We start from the raw sequence: 18,219 nt of genomic DNA on the forward strand, positions 1-18,219 counted from the left end.
CACAGCCTTTTTCAAAGCCTGCGTGGAAACCACAGGAAACATCAGGGTTAAAAAAAGCTTTGCCTCATGTTTAACTCAAATTTGACTTTTAGTGCTGGAATCAAAGAGGGGAACAAATGAAGGCATTGCATCACCCTGCCAAGGAAACCAGAGGAGATGGAGAGAGGAGCACCATGGATTTGGGGGGACACCATGCAGGCGCCTGTGCTGCTGATGGGAATGTCAGAGCCTCGCCATGGAAAGCGCTGACTGATGCCAATTAAAGTGAAATCATAATCAAGCCATTTGTTTTGGTGCCCAGAGAGCTGCTCCAAAGGTCTCAGCAATGCCTGGACTCGGTTCAAGCACTGCATGGAAGTTCAGGATGGGTCCTCTCAGCAAGAGCCACTCACTGCTGGTGAGGGCAGAGCTGTCTGGACATGGTGGGAGGGGATGAAGATCAGCCTCATCCTCACAATCTGTGCTTAAGGACACAAAGAAGGACAGAAAACTGACTTTCACCTACACACAATTCCTCAGGGTAACCCCAAAGGCAGGACCAACACATCCATCAGTAAAAACACAGTACTGTGACACAACACCCCCAAACCCTTTCCCTATTCCCACAGGGTTTGCTGCACCCAGGAGTAAATCCTACCCCTCCTATCCCAGGCAGCAGCTCTGACTCAACATCTAAAGCTTGATTTAAATTTAATACAGTGACCCAAAGTGCTGGTACCCACAACATGCCTGTACCCTCCAGCAGAAACACCACGAGATGGAAGGAAATATCTGAATACCTCCAATGTGTCTGGTCCTAAACTGATTCCCCACAGTGGACTGTATAGAGCAAAGCCTTTACAACAGAGAAGTCTCCTTGCAGCTTTCAATCCAGCTTTTTTCCCAGCACTGAATTCACTCTGCTTGGAGGGACAGAGCTGAAAAGAGCCTCTTGGCAGGGCACTGCTGCTCAGGCCCCTCAGCACCTGCCACCCCAATAGAACAACCTATTTCCAACAGCCAAAGCCTCTCCCTTGGGAAGAGGGTGGGACAGGATTTCCAAGTGCTCCAGAGAAAGAGCAACTTCTGCTGCTGAGTTTTCAGCTTGCTCTTCGCTTTTGGCATCTGTGAAACACCAAGAAGGGACCTCTAGAAACATCTCTCCTTCCAAATCCTTGGCTGCAGCTCCCCATCCTCCCACCTTGCATGGAAATGAGTGGGATTGGATTAGACCTGATTTTTTTCTTTCTTTTCTGAATGCCACCCATGCAGGGCTGGGCAGGAGGTGGCCAGGAGCATCGCTGGGGTCTGCCAGAGCCTTTGTAGCAGCATTGCTATTCTGCACAAGTTAACTCCTCCACAACAGATCGATGGGCACACGGGGCTGGGAGGGGAGCAAGCAGGAAGATTCATGCTTCCTTGATTTCCTCTGGTTTTCACATGCTCTGCTCCTCCTGGTGCAGCACGACAGGGACTGACCAGGGGATGCAGCAATGTCCCACTGCCTGCTGGGCCAGCTGCTCCCGCCTCAGACCAGCAGGAAAACACCTCCAAATGCCCAGGCAAAGCCACACCTGCGTGTCTCTGTCACCACAGCAGAGCACTGAGCTGGTGGTGGCAGCAAGGCATTTATTTCCAAGAGCAATCCCTGCTCCCCAAGCAGGGCAGCAGGAATGTCATCAGCACACTGGGAATAGAATCTGCACATCCCAAAGCCCACGTGCCCCTCTCCTGGGGCACACCTGTATTGGCAAGGCACCTATCAAGGGACACGACATCCCTTGCCACCAGAGCGGCTCCCAGCTCTACAGGGGTGCACCCATGGCAGCTCTGGGATGAAGGCACACTGGGATGATGGCACACTGCTGTCCTCCCTCCATCCCCAGAGCCAGGATTTGTCCCCTTTCCCATGAAGCCTCCCTGGCAGAAGAATCCCTCCTGCTGACTCACCCAAGCTTCCCTTTGTTCTCCTCCAACACCAGCGGCCACCCAGTGCCAGGGCAGAGCACCTCCATCCTGGTGTGGATCAAGATCCCTGATGCAGGGATCTTGTGCAGGCCCCCACAAGAGCCTCTTCTCACAAGTTTGCAGAGCACCCACTCAGCTGCTGCCACCCCGTGTGTTTCACTGCCCAGACCCCCAGTAACCCAAACCCTCTTTGACAGCAGGATCTGTTGGAATTTTGGCACCTGGGAGAAAACAGCGATTCAGGAAAGAAAAGGAGCTGCTACTTTTTTAAGCCAAGCTCAAATTCCTAAGCAAGACACTCCATCCTCTACCACCTTTTCCAGCCTCTTTTCCCAGCTGTGCCATGACACAAGACAAACCCAGAGGAATGGCCACAACACAAATCCCACCCTCCCAGGAGCACTCGGGGGCTGGAGAGGGGACACAAGATTTGGCTGCAAACAACTGAATTGCAGGAAAATTCCTGCTGAAATTCCTCCCAGGGCTTTTTTTTCTGCCCTGTCTTGGCACTTGGGAGAACACAGTGATTCAGGAAAGAAATTTTACTTTTTTAAGCCAAGCTCAAATTCCTAAGCAAGACACTCGATCCTCCATCCTCTACCACCTTTTCCAGCCTCTTTGCCCAGCTGTGCCATGACACAAGACAAACCCAGAGGAATGACCACAACACAAATCCCACCCTCCGAGGAGCTGGGAAGAGGGTCACAAGATTTGGCTTCAAACAACTGAATTGCAGGAAAATTCCTGCTGAAATTCCTCCCGGGGCTTTTTCTCCTGCACTGGCTCGGCCCCTCTCCATGGGCTGGCCCAAAGCAGGAGTGCAGTGTCACCGCACACGCCCAGCTGGCCCCGCAGATGTTGGTGTCACCTATGCAAAGCTCCTGAGGAGCAAAGTCGCTCCCGAGCATGCCGGAGTTGCAAGCGCCGCTTCCCAGCGCTGCAATTAAAACCTGGCTTTTGATTTTTAATGTCCCTATCAAACATCCTCTGGGATGACTGCGCCCATCTGCTGCGAGGACAGGGACGAGTGTCTGGGCATAAGACGTCCCAGAAATTATGCTGAGCTGAATTACGGATTCCTCGGCAGCGCCTGGACCCCTCGGATCGCTGCTGCAGGAGGCAGGACCCTGGTGCAACGCCCAGCCCCCATTTCTCCCCTTCCCAGGGAGGGAATGCTGCCAGGGAGCAGCAGCCCCTGCCTCTGGAGCACGGGGGTTTTTAAGGAGCGGAGCATTAACCTGCCCCGTCCTGCACTTCCCAATTCCAGCAGGTCTGCACCTGAGATAAAGGCACAAAGCCACACCAGGGGGTCACCAACTCCCCCTTTCCCCTGGCTGGGGTGGTCTGACACGGGTGAAGACACCCCAGGAGCAGAGCAGGATTTATCTGCACCGAACGCAGCCCAAGCGCCCGAGCCGCGGCACCGACAGCAGCAATGGAGCCCCTGCCTCGCACTGCTGCGGGGCAGGACGCCAAAAGGGAACCACAGTCCCTTATTTTTCATCCCCCAGTAACTTTCCCGAGCACAACTGGGAGGGCTGAGCCCAAACCCAATCCCCTGGCACTCCAATCTCTGAGCTCGCTGCCCGGTACCATCATACACCACCAACCGGCACAGCGCATCCCCCGCGGGGAAACTGAGTCACGACCCCAAAGTCACCACGCAAGCAGCACCCCCGACCCCCCAAGCCCCCGTGCAGCTGCTCCTACCTGAGCGTGGCGCTCTCCCCTTGCCGCACTGTCACGTTGTCCATGGCTTTGGGGAAGGTGGCATCTCCGCTGCGCACGGGCACTCCTGCGGGCACAAGGAAGAGCAGCCTGAGACAGAGGACGACCAGGCACCTCCAGGGCAGGGCCAAGCACCCACCGACCCCCATCCTGGGCAGCGGGGACTTTTCCAACAGGCAAAAAACACACCCGACAAGGCGAAAAGGGGGAAGGGGTGGGTGGAGAGGAGGGATGGGGGGGAGCAAAACCACCGGGGCGAGCGCTGCGGAGCTCCACGGAGATCAGGAGAGCCCCCGGCAAGGCTGGCTGCGAGCGCTGAGCCTGCCGAGCGGCATCGGAGGGAGTCCCGCTGTCCTCGGGCGAGGGAGGAGGACGGGAGGGCCGGGGGGAGGAGGAGGAAGAGGAGGAGGAGAAGTGGCAAAGGTGCTGGGCGAGCCGGTTCTTCGGGCAGCAGTCCGAGGCTCACTTGGGCGAGGAGGCGCCGGGGGGGCCCGGCTGTACCCCGCTCCCGCACGCTTGTCCCGAGGCGGGGGCAGTCCAAAAACCAGTAAAAACCCCAAAAAACACCCCCGAGGCGAGCTAGCAAAGGTGTCCAGACGCGAGAAGGCACAGCGAGCAAAAGCCTTCGGGATGCCCTGCAGCTCCTCTCCTCCCGCCCCGCTGCCGGGGGACTGGTCCAGGCGGGATGCAGGATGGGGATGCGAGGACGGCGGGATGCAGAATGCGGGGATGTCAGGCTGCCGGAGCCCCTGGCTGGCCTCAGCGGCGGGCGGGGGGGACGCGGGGGGGCGGCGGCGACAGCAGCACCCCGGCCCCGGCCGGCAGCATCCCCGGGGTTGTCATGGCAGCGGCTCCAGCGCTGCCCGGCGCCTCGGCTCCCGCACGGCCCGAGCCCCGCACACGGGCGGGCGGCAGGGCGGGCGGCAGCGGGGCGGGATGAGCGGGAGGACACGCACATTAACCCCCGCCGCGCCGCGCCCTGCGGGGGATGGCAAGACCCCCCTCGCTCCTTTCTCCTCTGTCCCCCTGCGCTTACCTGCGTCCCGCAGCCAGCACCGCACAACTCTCCCCCGTGCCCTCCTCTACCTCTGCACCTTCCCCATCCCAGGCGGCAAAGTCAACTGTGCAGGAAGGGAAACTGAGGCACGGGTGATATCCCCCCCTTCCCCCCAGCCAGGTGATGATGAGGAGAGGCAGGAGCGTGTCCTGCTGGTCCCCTGCACCTCACAGACACAGCGTGAGCTTAAAGTGGCAAATTCCTCCCCAGCCGCAAGCACGGTCCCCGTGTACATTTTATCAGCTCATAATTTAACAAATATCACATTTGCTTAAGCCGAGTAATTCCTCCTTCCCTCCGCTAGTGGCTAAACACATTAATATTTCCAGGCACAGTTCCATGCTGGTAAAAAGGTGCTGGGGAGCACCCTCAGAGCAGAGAGTCCTGGAGGCCACAGTCAAATCACAGCTCTTGGGGTGCTGCACCCCTCAAAGCCCCCAGCTGTCACAGCCCAGCCTCAGGGAACACCAGATCTCCCCCCTTGCAGTGCTCAATGCCTTCCCTGCTCTGCCTTACCCAAAAATCCTCCCTCCATTCCCCCACCGTGTTCTCCGCAGCTTTTGCACGGCACCAACGTGGGGTTGTGGGGTTTTTTTTGTTGTTGTTTTTGAGTATACTGCTGGCAACCTGAGCTGGATTCAAACTGGTGACCTAGATGTGAAAGGATCCATAGCCCGTTACTAATCCCCGGAGTCTCCGAATCCCCTGTAAACTACTGCTTAATTCACTAACTGTGCTATTTAATCTCTAAAACATTATGAGCTGTGCCGGGCAGAGGAAACACTCCATCAAATAAAGCTTTATTATTATTGTGCATGCTGGCTGGTCATACGAGAAGGGGATTGCTCTGCAAGTCTCTCTACTTTTTCCTCGTCTGAAGGTTCTCTGCTCCTTGAATTTAGCGCTGGTGGGACGTGCTGCCTCCAGCCCTGTGTTTTCCCAGAGGAAACGGCAGCTTTCCCCAGCTTTGGCACAAGGACTTTAATCCCCGCAGTGAACTCGGCTGTCAGAACTGGCAAGGGAGGGGGGGACGCCGCATTCAGCGGATCCTTTGGGGCCACAAATTACATGGGAGGGGTCTCTGAAACCTCGCTGCGCAAGGAGAGCCCGTCAGAGGCAAGGGGAAAGGCTGTCCAGGGCTGTGTCATTGCACCGGGGTGTACAAGACACAAGGAATAAAACACAGCAATCCTGCTGATTGCTGCAGCATCCAGGCACCCCTGGCAGGATGGGGACCCCGCTGGGATACCTGCAGCACCATCGCGACAAGAGCTCGCTCTTTGTGGGGCCGCTCCTTTGAACGGGCAGAGACCAACTCCTGTGTCAGCAAAAGCAGAGGGATTCCAATAACCACAGCCAGTTAACCTTTTAACACAGAATTCAGCCCCGCATCGCCAGGAGCATCTTAAATTACCAGCGAAAAAACGCCTCCCTGCACTGAAAGCACGCAAGGCTGGGGCAGATGTGACCTGCAGAGCTGTTCCAGCCCTTGCCAGGGCTGAATTTGGCCCACTGTTAGGAGATCATCAGCAGCATTGTTTGAAAATCCCAAGGAATTTACATCCAATATGCTCCTGCATACTAAAGCCCGGCAGAATCCCTGGTCTCCCTCCCTCTCTTGCATACATACAATGTACATATAAATCAGCCTGTCACAGCTCGTCTCTTTTCTGACAGCTGTAATTGCTTCGGACTATAAAAATATCTATAGACAATAAACACAACGCGGGAAAACAGCAAAGAGAAAACCAAATCAAGGTTCCTTTAAATAATTCAGTTGCTCCAGCAGCAGTGGAGCCAGCAACTGAGTCCAGCTGTGAAGGTTCAGCAGCGAGAGAAAGAGAGCTTTGTAGCCTTCTCTGGGGATGAGAGAGTCTTTTTTCCTTCATTGGGTTTTGACCACAGCAGCAGCAGAGTTTGCTGCACACGGGCTGAGCCCATCTGAGCACCAAACAGCCTCTCGCTTTCAGCTTCTTCCCTTTCTTCCTACTCAGGTGAAAGTCTTTTTTTTTCTTCCTCGTTTCGAGCAACAGGCAGGAGGCAAACAGAACGAGCCAAGCACACTCGAGGTGTGTCTACCTCCGTATCCATCTCACTGCTCTCCTTTCCTGCAAGGCTAAAGGCCCCCCTCTCCTGGCAGAGACCACAAACAGGGCAGCGGGAGCAGCAAGGGCTGGACAGGGTGGGAAGTGATGCACGACAAGGATGGAGGCAGAAAAAGGATTTTCCCCATGGGAGATGGATGGGAGGATGCTGAAATCCTGGATGGAGAAAGGGTCAGAAGGAGCAAGGCCCTGTGGGTTTGCTTCCCAAAGGAGCATCTCTGTGGATAGCTGGGGAGGAGGAGGTTCAGAGGCAGAGCAGGGAGCAAATCAGCCCCAAAAACGTCCCACAGGGAAGAATGATGGCATTTGGATTGCTGCAAGGGAACCGATTCCTTCTGCAAGGACCCTCCCAGCAAACACTGCCCCAGTCTCGGGCTTTTCATGCAGAACCAAGCCCTAAGCAGCTAATCTGCAGATCTGGTCCCAAAGGCCGATAATCAGATGCAAATTCGCAGTTCAAGTTCCTCTATCAAGGGAAACAACAACATCGCTGCATTTTCTCCTGCTTCCTCCCAAGTATCCAGCACGACTCTATCTTCTACTTTATTGTAGGTCCAAGTTAAAGACCCTCCCATCCTACAGACCTGTCTGCAAACCTATATCCAACACAATCCCACACCTCCCCACACCAATGGATTTCATTCCTGGAGAACAAAAAACTACTTTCAATAAGTAGGTCATAGCGAGGCAATTCGTACAGCCAGATTTTCCTTTTAATTCCTTTTTTCCCTTTTCAGGGAGTTGATAGATGGCAATCTATAGCCCCAAAGTGGAAATTTATTTTTAATCTGAAATGGCCAAATATGATCAGAAACGTAATTTATGCTCGAGACACTCTCGTTCCTTCCAAATGAAAACACGATTTTACAACGCCAGCCGTGCTATCGCATACCACATTATTCTCCAATAAGCTCCGAGTTGCACAAAAAGTGCTTAATTTCCTTGGCATTAGTCAGGTGAATGACACACGAGTCCGGGGGAGCTTTTCCTGAATAACTGCTGAGCTCTCCGTGCCTACAGCCATTCACCAAAACCACAAAGGACGCGGGGCTCTAACTCCGCTCGCTGCCTCATTTATCCCCTCGTTAGCCGTGGCCCCAATTAAAGAACAATAATTGGGAGCCTTACTTGGCCGGAGCCGTTTGGAGCCCTTCTAGCCCCAAAGGCATTCCCATCCGAGCTGGAGGAATCGCCTGTTCAGGGCTGTTTCTAGGGCAGGTTTTGGAATGCAGGCAGCATCCTCATGGGCGCTCAATGCCTCTCAGGCAGGGACTCCCAGCACCCTCCTCTCGGTGTTTAAAAACAACGCAGGAGACCCCATTAATCCCTGCTAGAGATGCTGTTAATATTTAACTGCAGTTTAGATAAACTTACAGTAACCGTCCTATTAAATTTAAATAAAATGTGCTTTTGGGAGCCTTCCCCTGAAGCCACGCTGCCCTGCTCTGCCTGCACTTTGCACCAAGTGCCTCGCAGTAAAAAAAAAAAAAAAGAACATTTTGTTTGCCCTTTAAAAAACTGCTGGGCTCGGGTTTGTCGCTTGCTCTCGTCGTGCTCAGGGACTTAGGAATTTTCAAGCACGAATTAACTCCTTCCAGGGCACCCCAGGCTGAGCTGCAAAGCCTCAGCCAAGGGGCTGGAGGAGCAGGTGACATGGAAAAGGCCAAAAATCCGTCCCAAACTGGTGCTGCAAAGCCAGCACAGGGCTGAGCTCCCTGCACCACCTCACCATGTAACCTGAGCATACCCAAGGAAAGCCAAAATGCCCCACACAACACTAATACAACAGCAGCATCCTTGAGGATACTCAATGAGAGGAATAGCAGATTTCTCTTTCCAAACAAGCTGTGGGTCTGCTGGTAGACAAAACCAGCACTGGGAGAGAAAAGAAATAATGGGAAGGGTTCCACTGATTGATGAATGGAATAAGATATTGGCTTTTACAAACTTTAAACTTTAGGTTTGCTGAAAAATGAAATTGAACACTGAAAGATGAAAGAAACAATGGGGAAGAAAAAAACCCAAATTCCACAAGAACTAAAAATTAAAAGGGAGGGTTGTACATTAGAGGGGAATCTTTGGTGTCAGGTGTATCAGGGAGTCTGAACCTCTCAAGTGCCTCAGAAATGGGGAAAAAGAGAGGGAAATGTGGCTGGGAAATCAGGATAAAAAGGAGGCTGAGTCCTCCAAAAATTGGAGAGATCCCAGGGGAATGCCCCATGGCCTCTCCCTTTATTGGAATAAAGTTCCAGGACTCCTCTGTCTCCTTTATGGACATCAACTTCTGGCGTTTGTGCATTAATTTTCCCAACACTCAATATCTCATCCTTGGCAGTGCTCAAAGCCAGGTTGGATGGAGCAGCCTGGGACAGTGGAAGGTGTCCCCAGTCCCAAGGGGTGGGACTGGATGAGCTTTAAGGTCCCTTCCAACCCAAACCATCCTGGGATTGTTTGTGCATTGCAGAGGGGCCAGGCAGTGCTGCAGCTGGGATCAGGAGGATGCAAAGCAGCCCTCAAGGCCTCATTTTCCCTTGGGATTGGTCCTTTCTCCCACAGCCCTCAGTGTCTGAGTCTTTCACAGCAGCCCAGCCAGGCACTCACATTTATGGAGTGACACCTGTGCAGATCCAGGCTCCATATCAAACATCTATGCAGAGAGTTAAAAAACTGATCAAAGAGCTACCAAGCCATGCTGGCACAGTGAGAATTACGAACTGGGATTGATCCTTGGTACAAATCAATATTGATTTCACATAAATCTGTTTCTGTGAGCCTATGCTGCTGTATGAACAGCCCAAAGAACTCCTTTGATGCAGACTCTGCATCCCCAGCAGTGTTTGATTAGCTCAGGTGCCAGGGACAGTGATGACGTGGGATAAAGCCATGTCATTATCCATCTAATGGCATTTGATAAGTGTGTGACATTAACCCAGAGCTCTACCACTCAATCCCTGCAGGCAGTGAAAAGGGGGAAAAGCTGAATGAGCTGAAAAGCAAAGCCAGACACTCCTCAGATCTCACCATGGATATTTGAGAGCTCCAGCACAGCTCCCTTAAATGTGAAAACACAAGGTTCTACCCCCTCTGAGGCTCTGCCCGCAGACTGGGGGCTCTGTGCTGCATAACTGTTTGGAAAAGCAGCTCCAGGAGTTGCTGTGCCTCCTCCTGGGATGGTCCCAAGGCAAACACACTGAGCCAAGCCTTCCCCAGCCCATCTGGATATCACACACAGCCTCAACTGCTGGGAGCAGCAAAAAGCCTGCCTGGTTCACCCTCTCCAGCTCAGTTTTACCCCTCCCAAACCCTTTCTGAACAGAAAACTGCTCAGTCCCTACAGAACCAGGAGAAGCAGACAACAGGGGAGGAGTACGTACCTCAGTTTAGATGACCACTTTCAACAAAAATCAAAAACTAAGAGCAGAGCCCCTAAAATCCCTCTTTTAAAAGCACTGATTGTGCTCAGCTGTGCTGGGTGAAAGCCCAGCCCACTGCCAGGTGTTCTGCATCCTTGGAATCAGCCTCTCCTGATCTCCCTATTGCCTGCACCTGCCTCCACACTGGGAGCAGCCACCTCCAAACCAAGCTGTCCATCCTGAGTCCCCACCAGCTGCTGCCCAAAATGGGCTTTTTCCCATTTCCACCTCAAATCAGCACCCATCTTTTGCCAGCCTGCTTCCCTGAAGTTGCCAAATTGCTGGAGTACATTCCTTGGGAAAAAACTCCAGGCTCATCGCCGTCTGTCTGTATCAATTTGAGTTTTGCCACTGGTCCTCTGACCCTCACTGGCTCTCTGCATCCAAGAATAATATTAATAATAGTCATGCCATTAAGCGAGATGCTTGGTTTGAATTTGAAGATTTTGAGAAATGATCTCATAAATTTAATTCCCGGGGTACCATCTTTGAGCGTTAACAGGCACAGTCGCCTCTGAATTCTGGGAAATGAGCATAATTACATGGAGATCGACAAGGCACAAATGCCAAGAATTCTGTTAACCTTTAATACTGCAAAAAAACTCTCCCCTTGTAATTATCTCTTTCCTTTGTCTTAAATGTTACTGATGAATATTTAGTGGGATAAGCAAATAAAAGGAGGCTGAGGGGTGCAAGGAGGTGCAGTTCCCTGTGGGGCAAGTCTGAAAACCTCACAGAATCATTGTGGGTCAGGGGAGGATGGGAGCCCAGGTCACAAAACTGCTCCATGGGCAATCACACCCCTGTGGTGACACACAGACATGACAGAGCTGGCAGAGGGGAATTTGAGTTACTCCAAAATCCAGATTAATTCACAGCAGTGCTGCAAATGCACCTTCAGCCAGGTCAGTGAAGAGTGATCCCACAGTGGGATGGGTTCAGGTGCCTTTTCTCCAAACAGAACTTTGGCTGGGAATAAAACTTCCCAGGTGAAAAACACATCACCTTTCAAACACATCCTCCCTAGGGCTGCAAATGGCACTGCCCTCTTGCTGCACATGGAGCCTGATGGAAAGAAGATTTTCTCCCGGTGTGAACTGCATTAATATCTGTCAGAGCTCTGGCATTTCTGCCTATAATGATGAAAAATATGTGCTGAGAATGCGGGGTGCTCTCAGCATCGCCTCCCTCCCCATGAAGTGAAATTAGAAGCAGCTGCTCCTGCTCCCGTCCTCTTTACAGCCCTACAACATTATCTGGGGAAGATTATTATTTGGGAGATGGCGTGGAGATAAGGGAGCCCCGTGACCCATCCGTATTCCAGTGGTGCCCTGCTGCAGACAGGGCTCAGCTCTCCCCTCCCCGCAGCTGCAGCCTGGTGGAAAGGTCACTCTCCTCTCTTAATGTCGTGTCAGAGCCACCGCTGAGGGAACAAGGCAAGGGAAAAGGCACATCTCCCCCAGTGGGTGGAGATAATCCAGCTCTGTCCTGGGAGGAGTGAGCCAGCAGGAGCTGGTTGGACTCGACCCACCTGCAATGCCAAAGGCTCTCAGAGCGCTGTCCAGGAGCTCTGGAACAGCTGAAGGAGCTTCCTGCTGGATTTGAAGGTGCTGCTCTCAACCACACCCCAACAGCAGCTGGAGCTGCTGATTTGGATGGGCAAGGAGGAGAGGAATTGCAGCACACTCCTGTGCCTATCCCAAAATACTGGGGGACAGAGGATATCCCAGCTGTGAAAAAAGCATATATTTTTTGATTGGCTTTTCACAAATATTAAAATGAATATTATATGTGTTGTGTTAGAAAGTGATGCCGTATTAATTCTCTTAAGTGGTGTGTTAAATATAGTTTTAGGTTATAAAAATTGTTAAAATAGAAACGATGCTATGTAGGATACTTTTTTTAAAGAAAGGACTCACAGCGAGATAGCAGCCCCAGGACACCTAAATCTTTCAGAGAAAAATAATTTATTGCCCTCTTATCAGAAGAAATGAACTTCTTCCCACCTCGAAGGTGCTGTCAGGATTCGGAGGAAGTTGAGGATGACCAGACAGAATCCTGTGTTTGAATGGAATTTATGCATCATGTATGAGGTGTATGACTATGCAACAGGCTATTGGTTTTAAGGGTTCATCCTCTTTTAACGTGGGTCCTTTTTCGGGCTCATGCTGCCCAGAAAAGGTACCCGGACGTCCGTAACTCTTTGTATTTGTTGTCTCATATTGTCCTAATTCAAATTGTCCAAATTATTATTACTCTACTTGTATTACTATTTTATAACCATTTTATTACTATTAAACTTTTAAAATTTTAAAAACAAGTGATTGGCGTTTTTCACACCAGCCATGAGTGTGCCAGCCCCAGATCCCAAACTGAGCAATGCTTTTTGGGCCACTGAGGCTGTGAGCTGGCCCACACAGAAGCCCCAGAGAGGCTGGAGCAGTCACAGAGCAAACTTTCCTTCCAGCCTCAAGGCCAGACCTTTACACATTCCCTCCTCCCTCATTCCAGGAGGAACGAAACCAGAGCAGTATTTATTCACAGAAGACTGGGGAGAAAAATGAAAGAGGTGAGTTCATTAAGTCCAACACCTCCCTCTCCTGGGAGGGCTCTGCTCTTGGAGAGGGGAGGAACAGTCCCAGCCCAGGAGCAGGGCTGTGGGCAGCAGCGAGGGCTGCAAACCTCCCTGAGAGAGGTGACACCACAACCACCCCAGACCTGGGGGCTCAGTGGCTCCAGCCTGCCCCTCAGCTACTCCTGACCTCAGAACAGATGTTTGCTCTCCTCCTTTCTCTTTCCTTCCCCTGCCTTCCACTGGAGCGAGGTTTCTGGTCTCCAAGCTGCTTTTATGCCCCTTTAAAAGGTTATAAAAGCTGTCTTTATATTCCAATAAAGGGATGTAAAAACAACCTTTTTTGCAGTTCAATAAACGTGGTTAACTTTTCCCCCCATTAATACCTTTTTGCCTCAATGCCATGTGAATGTGTGGGCTGCTCCAGGACATGGAGGAGGACGGGATTTGGGCACCACATCCCGAGGCAGAGACAGCAGAGCATCCAAAGGGAGAAGGAGCAAGAGGCTGTGCTGGGGGCACCCAGCACCCTGCTGGAGGCAGCTCTGATGCCAGGCAAAGACCCAGCAAATCTCTCTGCCAAGAGAGAGAGTGAGGTACAACCCCATGTACTGTCAGTGCATTAACGCAAGAAAATCTTCTGATCATGTGTGACCCAAAAGGAGAGAGATGAGGATACAACCTCAGTGGATACTGTGCTGGTGCATTTACTCCAAAGAAAATTCCTCCTGGAGTCAGGCGTGAGCTCAGGGAAGGATTGTGCTGTGGCACGAGAAAAATTCAAGGGATGAACTATAAATCAGGGGGTAAAGAGCTGCCCAGCAGGGTTTTTCCTCTTCTTGCAAAAGCCCATGGATGTAAGGGATGATGAACTGCAGCCACCCTGTCCCTAGCCCTGCACAAACCAGCAGCTGCAGCACTCAGGGCTGTGCCACCTCCCTCCTGGGTGACAAGGGACACGTCACTTCACCCTGCACTGCCAGCCCCCTGCTCTTGGCAACACCATTTAGACCTTACAGACCACGGGTCAGGAATTGTCCTGTCCAGAACAACAGTGGCACAGGAAGCCTGACAGGTCCCTGCTCCCCGTGCAGCCTCCAGACACAGCTCTAATTATTATTTACCGTTCGTGCAGCCATCCCGTGGCTCACAATCCGTCTTTCTCAAAAGCGTCCTTTTCCTTGGAAGAGGATCTAAACCTGTCCTGCTGCTCGTCCAACAGCCTCTCCAGGCATTAAAACAAGGAGGTTTATTATTTTTGGTGACAGCCTGTTCTGCAAGGTGAGCACAACTGGTATGAATCAAACCGACTTGGATTTCATACATCATCCCCCAGCAGCACCAACGTGAAGGGCAGGAGGGGTTTGGCTGCTGAGTGCAGAGTGAAGCAGGGAGATTATTGGTGCTGATCTATCAGTGATGGGGAGCCTCTGGGGGGCTGGAGGGAGAACACTGGGAGAGATGTGAGTCCATAAACAGGGCAACCTGGAGATAGCAGCTACCAGGAGGTGGAGTGGAAGCCCAGCAGCAAAGCAGTGGGAACCTTTCGAGCTGTGTTCCCACTCTCTGACCTCATTTCTCCCCTTTCTGCCCCTGCACAGGTACTGTGGGATGGGGACCAAACTCTGAGCAGAGCAGATGATCTTATCATAAAATCCCAAAATGGTTTGGGTTGGAAGGAACCTCCCACCATGAGCACCTTCCACTGTCCCAGGTTGCTCCAAGCCCTTATCCAGCTTGGCTTTGGACACTTCCAGGTCAGGGTCAGCCACAGCTCCTCTGGGAAACCTGTGCAAAGGCCTGACCACACCCACAGTTAGGAATTTCTTCATAAAATCCAATCTAACCCTGCCCCTGGCCGAGGGGCTCCTTGCCCCCTCCATGCACCCTGTCCCAGCTCGCTCCATCCCAGCCAGGCTCAGCCCTCCCTGCCACCTCCAGCTAATTAACCCAGCTAATTGCCTTTGCCAGGTTCCTTTTCAAGGCAGTGGGAGAATGATGAGGGTGAAGGGAGAGGGTGAGCATCCAGGGCTCCCTGGGGAGCTCAGAAGCATTTACAGTCCCTGGCACAGGAAAATCCATACTCATCTTGGCTCTGGGAGGCAGGGCTGCCCTCCCACACTCCTATTAGCAATTCCCAATCATCTTTTATTAGGCCTGCATTGATTTGCTGCTCATTTCGGTGGGAATGAAGAACTAAGAGCCTCAGCCTGGCCTCAGCTGAGGAATCCAGGCACAGAGCAGATGGAGCCAGAGGAGATCTTGGGGGATGCAGCCCTGGGTTCAGCAGAGCTGTTACACAGCAGAAGCAGAGCTGTCCTTTCAAAACAGCCTTTCACATCCCACAAAGCTGGGAAGCATGTGAGGAAAAGGGATCAAGGGCAGGAGGGGCTGAGGCTCCCCCTGGTCTGTATTTAGGGTGCTCCTTTCATGCTGGGAAGGGCAGCATTGTCTAGGAGGGATTCTTGAGAGAATTCATTTGGATCCCACACTCCAACCCCCAACCCTGCTGAGCTGCTCAGGCCAGTCATTACCCCCATGGGAGAAGCAGTCTTCTAACACTACTCCAGTTTCCAAGCCAACATTTCCATGTAGCTTGTGAAACACAAATTCTGTTAGGAATCATCTGAATATTTTGTTCTAATAATGCCATAACACCAGCGTACCCATTAGCACATACACAGAAAGGAGTATTTGAATATCAAAACAAAGCAAATTTACAGTCATTTTTTTTTCCTCTCCTGGCAAAGGCATCACTGCTAGTTATCAGTTTCCAACTGTTTGCACCACAGCTTTTCCATGCGTGTCCCTGCTGTCATCAAACCTGCTGCTCCCTGCACCCTGTGTCCTGAGATAACCCGAGATGTGCAGCTATGGCTACAAAAGGGCCTCACAGCCCCCAGGGAGAGAAGGGCTGAGAATGACAGGGTGGCAGAGGAGATGGTGGGAGATGCAAATCTCCGGCTGTGCGAGCCACAGATAAATTCCTCTGCACCCAGCAGCTCCCTCATAACACATCACAACATCTACCTCATCCTGTCCTCATCACCCTCAACACCCACCTCATCTCATCATAACACATCACAACAACATCTACCTTACCCCATCCTCATCACCCTCAACACCCACCTCATCCCATTATTGCTCCCACCTCACCCCATCCTAGCACCCACCTCATTCAATCACAGCATCTACCTCATCCCATCATGGCAACACCTCACCCCATCCCATCACAGCACCCACCTCATCCCATCATAACACATCACAACAACATCTACCTCACCCCATCCTCATCACCTCAACACCCACTTCATCCCATTATTGCTCTCACCTCATCCCATCATGCTCCCACCTCATCCCATCACAACATCCACCTATTTCCATCACAAAATCTATCTCATCCCATCCTAGCACCCAGCCCATCCCATCACAGCACCCACCTCATCCCATTACTGCTCTCACTCATCCCATCACAGCACCCACCTCATCCTGTTATTGCTCTCACCTCATCCCATCATGCACCCAACTCATTCAATCATGGCATCCACCTCATCCCATCATGGCATCCACCTCATCCCATCCCAATGCCCTCCTCATCCCATCCTAGCACCCATCTTATCTCATTATTGTTCTCATCTCATCACAACATCCACTTCTTTCCGTCATAGCACCCACCTCATCCCATCAGAGCACCCACCTCATCCCATCACAACATCCACCTCCTTCCATCACAGAACCACCCCATCCCAGCAGACTGAGGTGGAGGATGAACTAAAAGCCACGGTTTTGTTGCATTTAGAGTTAATTACATGTATTTTTTTAGAATGCCCCTGCATTTAGCAAGCCAGAGCCGCTCTCTAAAACACCCCAGGAAATCCGAAGCCAGGAGAGCGCATTCAGAGGAGAACAGCTCACAGTGCCTGCGGTGAGGAGGATGAAAGCCGAGGGCTGCATCCTTGGATGTGCCTCACTTCAGACAGAGCGGGAGGAAATTCAGACACTCTTAAAATTCTGCCCCAGATCTGCCAGCACGGAAACTTTCCCTCTGCTTTGAACCAGGCAGCTGAATTCTCTCCCCGGGAAGCGGCTGCCTCCAGGCAGTGTGCAGGAGGTGATGGAAGAGGGTTTGGGATATGGGCAGGGTCCAGCACTGCCTGGGGGGTGGCCAAGGTGATGCTGCAGGAGTGGCTGTCACCCACCCAGGCGATGCTGGGGCTGTGGCACCCAGGATCCTGAGTAAAAACAAGAATAAACCTTGCCACCAGGAAACAAAGGCTTGCTTCTATGCGTGTGTTCTGATGCCAGTTACAAGCATGTAAGGAGCAAATTGAGTCTGATCCAGAGGGTCTGAGAGCAGCAGCTCTTCAGCATTAAGTCAGACCTTGCTTTACTTAAGGATCCACTGCCCATTTTCCCCCCTCCTTGCTTTTTTTTCTCTCTGTTTACCTCCAGGCAGTCAGGGAACAAGACAGGGAGATGAAATCTGGAACCCCATGAGACATGAAGTCCTGTAAGGAACGTGCTGCTGAATTCCCCTTTCCCTGCCCATCGGTGGATGCTGGTGTCACACAGCAGACAGAGGTGCAGGAATTTTGTCCCATGCTGGAATGGGGCTGTCACAGCCCTCGCTGGCACCCGCTGTGCTTTTTGCCTGGCATCAGTGCACAGCTCACAACCAGAGCGGGCCAAATCCCTCCCTGGGGTAGCTCAATTAAAGTCAATGATGGCACACCAGGGATGAACCTGGCCCACTGGCCTGAGCTGGAGTCCACAACAGGTCCAGCTGGCAACTCCGAGGCAGCAGGAAGGATCCCTGGCACCGGGAGCAGCGCTGGGAGCTGCGGTCGGCATTTGTGAGTGGGAGACTCAATAAACCCAGGGCTAAGTAAACCAGATCTGTAATAAATAACAACCAGTGTTCCACCTCTTCCAAATGCTGCAGAGATCCGCCCAAATTGTTCTCCCAAGCCCCATGAGTGGTGGGGACATTTCATTAGCCCTGTTACACTGACAGGGAAACAGGCACTGGGAGCCTAATAATAATAAAAATCCATTATGTTACAGGGCTTGTTTTGTGTCCCAAATAGCAGCTCCAAAAGGCAGGGAAATGGCTGGGCTGGTTTTAGTGGAGTCAGAGGGATGGAAATGTGCAAGAAGGGTGGCAATTAGCTTCAGGTCACTCATCAAGATGAAGTTTGCTGAGTGCCCCCAGGCCACATCCAGGCTGGGCTGAGGGGCTCGAGGCTGCAAGCAGGATGGATCAGGGGAAATGCTGTTCCACGGCTGCTAACTGAAGGAGAGTCAGAGAATTCAGAGAATCCCAGAATCATCAAGGTCAGAAAAGCCCTCCAAGGTCATCGAGCCCAACCTGTGACCAATCCCCACCTTGTCACCAAG

General features: G+C 52.2%; 1 protein-coding gene across 11 annotated transcripts in view; it reads right to left on the reverse strand.

Annotated features, from left to right (window-relative positions):
* The window catches only part of LOC135457426 (protein CEPU-1), a 391,621-nt gene that overhangs the window by 146,360 nt on the left and 227,042 nt on the right, over positions 1-18,219 (reverse strand). For 2 of the 11 annotated variants that reach the window (XM_064731994.1, XM_064731998.1), the window contains exon 2: positions 3,658-3,742. In XM_064731994.1, coding sequence (XP_064588064.1) covers positions 3,658-3,742 — 85 coding nt within the window. Of the gene's footprint in view, positions 1-3,657; positions 4,445-4,711; positions 4,860-5,248; positions 5,292-18,219 lie in introns of those variants that run through there. The other 9 variants (XM_064731997.1, XM_064732001.1, XM_064732004.1 and 6 more) reach the window with 9 other exon arrangements.

Source organism: Zonotrichia leucophrys, chromosome 24 (genome assembly GCF_028769735.1).
Source record: "Zonotrichia leucophrys gambelii isolate GWCS_2022_RI chromosome 24, RI_Zleu_2.0, whole genome shotgun sequence".
Lineage (NCBI taxonomy): Eukaryota > Metazoa > Chordata > Aves > Passeriformes > Passerellidae > Zonotrichia > Zonotrichia leucophrys.